General features: G+C 35.0%; 3 protein-coding genes across 3 annotated transcripts; all 3 read left to right on the top strand.

The window, feature by feature from the left end:
* Positions 1 to 229: 229 nt before the first annotated feature.
* On the top strand, positions 230 to 766 carry LOC141654897 (uncharacterized). Its single transcript, XM_074462008.1, has one exon. The coding sequence runs from the start codon at positions 230 to 232 to the stop codon at positions 764 to 766; it is 537 nt and encodes a 178-aa protein (XP_074318109.1).
* On the top strand, positions 763 to 1194 carry LOC141654896 (uncharacterized). Its single transcript, XM_074462007.1, has one exon. The coding sequence runs from the start codon at positions 763 to 765 to the stop codon at positions 1192 to 1194; it is 432 nt and encodes a 143-aa protein (XP_074318108.1).
* A 200-nt stretch (positions 1195 to 1394) lies between these two features.
* Positions 1395 to 4877, top strand: LOC141654895 (uncharacterized). Its single transcript, XM_074462006.1, has 5 exons — positions 1395 to 1880; positions 2411 to 2691; positions 3220 to 3527; positions 3919 to 4220; positions 4305 to 4877. The coding sequence occupies exons 1-5, from the start codon at positions 1395 to 1397 to the stop codon at positions 4875 to 4877; spliced, it is 1950 nt and encodes a 649-aa protein (XP_074318107.1).
* The last annotated feature ends 2425 nt before the right edge of the window (positions 4878 to 7302 follow it).

The raw sequence follows: 7302 nt of genomic DNA, 5'->3' as shown, positions 1-7302 counted from the left end.
TATGTACAGTAACTCATACCGCTATAAAAGGGTTTGATCTGTATCTTTTTATCTTATTCATATAAGTTTTGTTATATCAAGATTTGAACTCTTGACTTTTTGTAAAGGTCATACGTCTCGGACCACTATGACTTGTCATTCCATGTGATTACTTTTGTAAAGTAAATTTCATATATCGTCTAATTAAGTTTATGACTATTAACTTATTGTTAAATATGTTAATCAGAAAATGGCACATATGACGAAACAAGACTTTGATATCCTTGATAATAATGGCACAAAATACCTTCAATGGAGGGTGGATGCTAGAGCAAATTTAAAAGCCAAAGGACTAGAGCATACAATTTTAGTAGATGGAAATTCTACTTCACAAGAACAAGCAAAAGCAATAGTGTTCTTAAGGCATCATCTCCATGAAAATTTAAAAATTGAATATCTGTTTGTGGAGGATCCCAAAGAGTTATGGGATAATCTCTGCCAAAGGTTTGAAAGCCTGGAGAGAATTATTGGGCCGAAAGCTCAGTATGACTGGATGAATATACGATTCCAGGATTTCACTTCTGTTAGTGATTATGACTCGGCTATGCTTCGTATAACTTCACAGTTAAGGTTATGCGGACAAGCAACAACTGATGCAGCCATGATAGAGAAAACTCTATCAACTATGCATGCCGATAATGCAGTCTTACAAGAATTATATCGTGAAAGGCATTATAATCGATATTGTGATCTAATTGCTATTTTAAGGATGGTCAAGCAAATATGAAAGTTATGTTTCACAATCATAACAAAAGGCCAGCAGGGACTGTTGCTCCTCCTGAAACATATGTTGTTAAATCTGGACAACCATGGCGAAATTTCAAAAAGGGAAATACCACCTTTCATAAGGGGAAAGGAAAATGGCGTCCGAACTTCAAACCCCTAAATCCCATATTTAAGGGGAAAAAGAAGTTTACGCCTAATAAAGGAAAGCCAAATCAAACCACCAAGTGTTTCAAATGTGGTATTACTGGACACTGGGCAAAAGAGTGTCGAACTGCTAAACATTTGGTTGACCTTTATACAGCTTCCCAAAAGGGAAAAGGAAAGGAAGTTGAAACAAACTTCGTGAAAGAAACATCTCCAGTTCTAAGTCTGGATTTGTCTGATTATCTTATCGATGATATAGATAATGGTTGCGGACCATCAACTTAAGTTTACTTTATGTGAAAAAAAAAATATGTTAATAAATAATGACAGTTGTAAAATATTTCCCTTTACCATGTTTATTATGTAGTTGTAAAATATTTCCCTTTACCATGTTTATTATGTATCATAAATAAAACTGAATTTTCTTTCTCTGTTTAATTTATTCATAACTATTTAATTTATTCATATTTATTTATTTTGAAGATATGGAAATTCAACAAAGAAATGCAGAACAATGCCTGATTGACAGTGCCACAACTCATAGCATTCTGAGCAATAAAGCCTATTTTATTGAACTAATGCCCATTAGGGCTAATGTTACCACAATTGCTGCTGTTGTAACATTAATTGAAGGCTCAGGAAAGGCTTGTATAATGCTCCCAAAAGGGACACAAGTCATAATAAATGATGCACTGTATTCAAGTAAAACTCGTAGAAACCTATTAAGTTTCAAAGACTTACGGACAAATGGTTATCATATAGAAACCATTGAGTCAGATGATAAGGAGTATATGTATCTTACCAAAGTAGAGAATGATAAGAAATACATATTTGAAAAAATGTCAAGATACTCTTCTGGACTGTATTATACTTATATACGCCCATTTGAAATCAATTTGGTGTCTAAAGTGAAAACAGACAACCAAGAGCTTTATTCCTTATGGCATGACCGACTGGGTCACCCTGAACAAGTATGATGATAAAAATTATCAAAAGCTCAATCGACATCCTTTAACTAAAGTTAAAGTTCCACGCTTTAAGGAACAATCTTGTACGGCTTGTTCACTTGGCAAATTGATTATCGTGCCTTCCAAAACTAAAGTCGGAATTGAATCTCCTATGTTTCTAGAGAGGATTCAAGGAGATATTTGTGGACCAATTAACCCACAATGTGGACCATTTCGATATTTTATGGTGCTAATTGATGCATCTACTCGATGGTGTCATGTTAGTTTATTATCCACAAGAAATGTTGCCTTTGCCAAATTGTTGGCACAAATCATTCGATTAAGGGCACAATTTCCGGACCATACAATCAAGAAAATAAGGCTTGATAATGCTGGAGAGTTCACATCTAAAATATTCAATGACTATTGTATGTCACTCGGAATAGATGTGGAACATTCAAAGGCTGGCTCATGTTCACACACAAAATGGGTTAGCGTAATCATTAATTAAAAGATTACAATGGATTGCTAGACCATTATTGATGAAATGTAAGCTTCCATCTTCTGCTTGGGGACATGCTATTTTACATGCAAAGAAACTTGTTACGGCTTCGCCTCTTGCTAATCATGTATTATCTCCGATGCAATTAGTCGTCGGAAAGGAACCTAGTATTGCACATCTAAAAACATTTGGATGTGCCGTTTATGTTACTATTGCCCCGCCCAATCGTACCAAGATGGGCCCACAACGAAAAGTGGGAATTTATGTTGGATATGAATCTCCATCAATCATAAGATATCTCGAGCCAATGATAGGTGACTTGTTCAACGCAAGGTTTGATGATTGTCATTTTAATGAAATAAATTTCCCATGTTTAGGGGGAGATAAGATGATTCCATGTCAAAAGGACATTATATGGGATGTCAAAGCATTATCTTATCTAGACCCTAAGTCAAATATGTGTGAACAAGAAGTGTATAAAATTATACATCTTCAAAACATAGCAAACCAATTGCCAGATGCATTTACAGATATAAAACAAGTGACAAAGTCACATATACCTGCGTTAAATGCTCCGTCAAGAATTCAGATTCCCCAAAAACAATCGGGAAATCAATTGGTATGTGAACCTACTCGTAAGAAACGTGGTAGACCGATTGGATCAAAAGATCTTAAACCTAGAAAGTCCAAAAGAATGCCCACTCATCGATGAAGAAATCATTACATGTTCTGAAGAAGAAAATGAAGTACAAAAGGTGGAAAATGCCACTAAAACCCTTATTGAAGGGGATAATCATGTACTTACTAAAGAACATGAAGGCATTGATAATCAAAAAATATCAATGAATTATGCATATACAGGAAAACAAAGGATAGAAAAATAACAAAAATTGATGATATTTTTGCCCATTATATCGCTGTTGAAGTTGTCATTGATAACGATGATATTGAGCCAAAATCTGTTGAAGAATGTCGACAAAGAGATGATTGGCCAAAATGGAAAGCGACAATGATGGCAGAATTAAAATCATTTGAAAAACGAGAAGTTTTTGGACTCAGAACCCAAACACCTAAAGGTGTAAAACCAGTTGGGTACAAATGGGTTTTTATCCGTAAACGCAATGAAAATAACGAAATTGTACGATACAAAGCCAGACTTGTTGCACAAGGTTTTTCACAAATACCGGGAGTAGATTATGATGAAACATATTCTCCGGTTGTTGATGCAACAACCTTAAGGTTCTTAACAAGTTTAGTCATGTGAATCAATCATTGCAAAATGCGTTTAATGGATGTAGTTATCGCATATTTATACGGAACACTTGACACTGAAATATATATGCGAGTTCCGGATGGGATTAAGTTACCATTTTCCCATAACTCAAATCCACAAGAAATATACAGTGTAAAATTGAAAAAATCCTTATATGGACTGAAACAATCAGGGCGAATGTGGTATAATCGCCTTAAGGAATATCTTCTTAAGGAAGGATATGTCAATGATCCAATCAGTCCATGTGTTTTTATAAAACGTTACAAAAGGTTTTGCAATTATTGCAGTATATGTTGATGATTTAAATATCATTGGAACAAACGATGAACTTGATATTACTGCAAAATATCTGATGAAAGAATTTGAGATGAAAGACTTAGGGAAAACTAAGTTTTGTATTGGTCTTCAAATTGAACATTTGAAAAATGGGATTCTTGTTCATCAAACAACATATACTAAGAGAGTCTTACACAGATTCAATATGGGTAAATCATATCCTGTGAAGTCACCAATGTTAGTTCGCAATCTTGATCTGAAAAAGGAAATATTCCGTCCACGAGAAGAAAATGAGGAAGTTCTCGGACCTCATGTACCGTATCTTAGTGCAATTGGTGCACTAATGTATCCGCAAATAATACAAGACCAGATATTGCTTTTTCGATTAATCTTCTAGCAAGACATAGCGCAACACCAACAAGAAGGCATTGGAATGGTATTAAGTACCTCCTACGTTACCTTCGAGGAACCCAAGATCTTGGGCTATTTTACCAAGGAAGAAAAAATGCAACTCTTGTTGGTTATGCCGATGCAGATATTTATCGATCCACACAAAGCAAAGTCTCAAAATGGGTATCTGTTCACCTATGGCGGTACACCGATATCATGGAAATCAACCAAACAAACTTTGACCGCTACATCATCAAATCATGCTGAACTAATTGCTCTTTATGAAGCTGCTCGTGAATGTGTATGGTTAAGATCGATGATACATCATATTCAGAAGGAATGTGGATTAAAAACAATAACTGATCAACCTACTATGATATACGAAGATAATGCGGCCTGCATTCATCAAATGAAAGAGGGTTTCATCAAAGGAGACAGAACCAAGCATATTGCACCAAAATTTTTCTTTACTCATGAACTTCAAAAGGAAGGTGTAGTTGATATTCAACAAATTTCATCAAAACACAACTTGGCAGATCTTATAACATTATATGGGATGCCAAAGCATTATCTTATCTAGACCCTAAGTCAAATATGTGTGAACAAGAAGTGTATAAAATTATACATCTTCAAAACATAGCAAACCAATTGCCAGATGCATTTACAGATATAAAACAAGTGACAAAGTCACATATACCTGCGTTAAATGCTCCGTCAAGAATTCAGATTCCCCAAAAACAATCGGGAAATCAATTGGTATGTGAACCTACTCGTAAGAAACGTGGTAGACCGATTGGATCAAAAGATCTTAAACCTAGAAAGTCCAAAAGAATGCCCACTACTGATGAAGAAATCATTACATGTTCTGAAGAAGAAAATGAAGTACAAAAGGTGGAAAATGCCACTAAAACCCTTATTGAAGGGGATAATCATGTACTTACTAAAGAACATGAAGGCATTGATAATCAAAAAATATCAATGAATTATGCATATACAGGAAAACAGTGGGATAGAAAAATAACAAAAATTGATGATATTTTTGCCCATTATATCGCTGTTGAAGTTGTCATTGATAACGATGATATTGAGCCAAAATCTGTTGAAAAATGTCGACAAAGAGATGATTGGCCAAAATGGAAAGCGGCAATGATGGCAGAATTAAAATCTTTTGAAAAACGAGAAGTTTTTGGACCTGTAACCCAAACACCTAAAGGTGTAAAACCAGTTGGGTACAAATGGGTTTTTATCCGTAAACGCAATGAAAATAACGAAATTGTACGATACAAAGCCAGACTTGTTGCACAAGGTTTTTCACAAATACCGGGAGTAGATTATGATGAAACATTTTCTCCGGTTGTTGATGCAACAACCTTAAGGTTCTTAACAAGTTTAGCTGTGTCTGAATCATTGCAAATGCGTTTAATGGATGTAGTTACTGCATATTTATACGGAACACTTGACACTGAAATATATATGCGAGTTCCGGATGGGATAAAGTTACCATTTTCCCATAACTCAAACCCACAAGAAATATACAGTGTAAAATTGAAAAAATCCTTATATGGACTGAAACAATCAGGGCGAATGTGGTATAATCGCCTTAAGGAATATCTTCTTAAGGAAGGATATGTCAATGATCCAATCAGTCCATGTGTTTTTATAAAACGTTCTGAAAAGGGTTTTGCAATTATTGCAGTATATGTTGATGATTTAAATATCATTGGAACAAACAATGAACTTGATATTACTGCAAAATATCTAATGAAAGAATTTGAGATGAAAGACTTAGGGAAAACTAAGTTTTGTATTGGTCTTCAAATTGAACATTTGAAAAATGGGATTCTTGTTCATCAAACAACATATACTAAGAGAGTCTTACACAGATTCAATATGGGTAAATCATATCCTGTGAAGTCACCAATGTTAGTTCGCAATCTTGATCTGAAAAAGGATATATTCCGTCCACGAGAAGAAAATGAGGAAGTTCTCGGACCTCATGTACCGTATCTTAGTGCAATTGGTGCACTAATGTATCTGGCAAATAATACAAGACCAGATATTGCTTTTTCAGTTAATCTTCTAGCAAGACATAGCGCAACACCAACAAGAAGGCATTGGAATGGTATTAAGTACCTCCTACGTTACCTTCAGGGAACCCAAGATCTTGGGCTATTTTACCAAGGAAGAAAAAATGCAACTCTTGTTGGTTATGCCGATCAGGGATATTTATCGATCCACACAAAGCAAAGTCTCAAAATGGGTATCTGTTCACCTATGGCGGTACACCGATATCATGGAAATCAACCAAACAAACTTTGACCGCTACATCATCAAATCATGCTGAACTAATTGCTCTTTATGAGGCTGCTCGTGAATGTGTATGGTTAAGATCAATGATACATCATATTCAGAAGGAATGTGGATTAAAAACAATAACTGATCAACCTACTATTATATACGAAGATAATGCGGCCTGCATTCATCAAATGAAAGAGGGTTTCATCAAAGGAGACAGAACCAAGCATATTGCACCAAAATTTTTCTTTACTCATGAACTTCAAAAGGAAGGTGTGGTTGATATTCAACAAATTTCATCAAAACACAACTTGGCAGATCTTATAACATTATATGGGATGCCAAAGCATTATCTTATCTAGACCCTAAGTCAAATATGTGTGAACAAGAAGTGTATAAAATTATACATCTTCAAAACATAGCAAACCAATTGCCAGATGCATTTACAGATATAAAACAAGTGACAAAGTCACATATACCGCGTTAAATGCTCAAAATCAAGAATTCGATTCCCCAAAAACAATCGGGAAATCAATTGGTATGTGAACCTACTCGTAAGAAACGTGGTAGACCGATTGGATCAAAAGATCTTAAACCTAGAAAGTCCAAAAGAATGCCCACTACTCGATGAAGAAATCATTACATGTTACAAGAAGAAAATGAAGTACAAAAGGTGGAAAATGCCACTAAAACCCTTATTGAAGGGGATA

Source organism: Silene latifolia, chromosome 5 (genome assembly GCF_048544455.1).
Source record: "Silene latifolia isolate original U9 population chromosome 5, ASM4854445v1, whole genome shotgun sequence".
Taxonomy (NCBI): domain Eukaryota; kingdom Viridiplantae; phylum Streptophyta; class Magnoliopsida; order Caryophyllales; family Caryophyllaceae; genus Silene; species Silene latifolia.
This window is presented reverse-complemented; position numbering and strand designations above follow the sequence as displayed.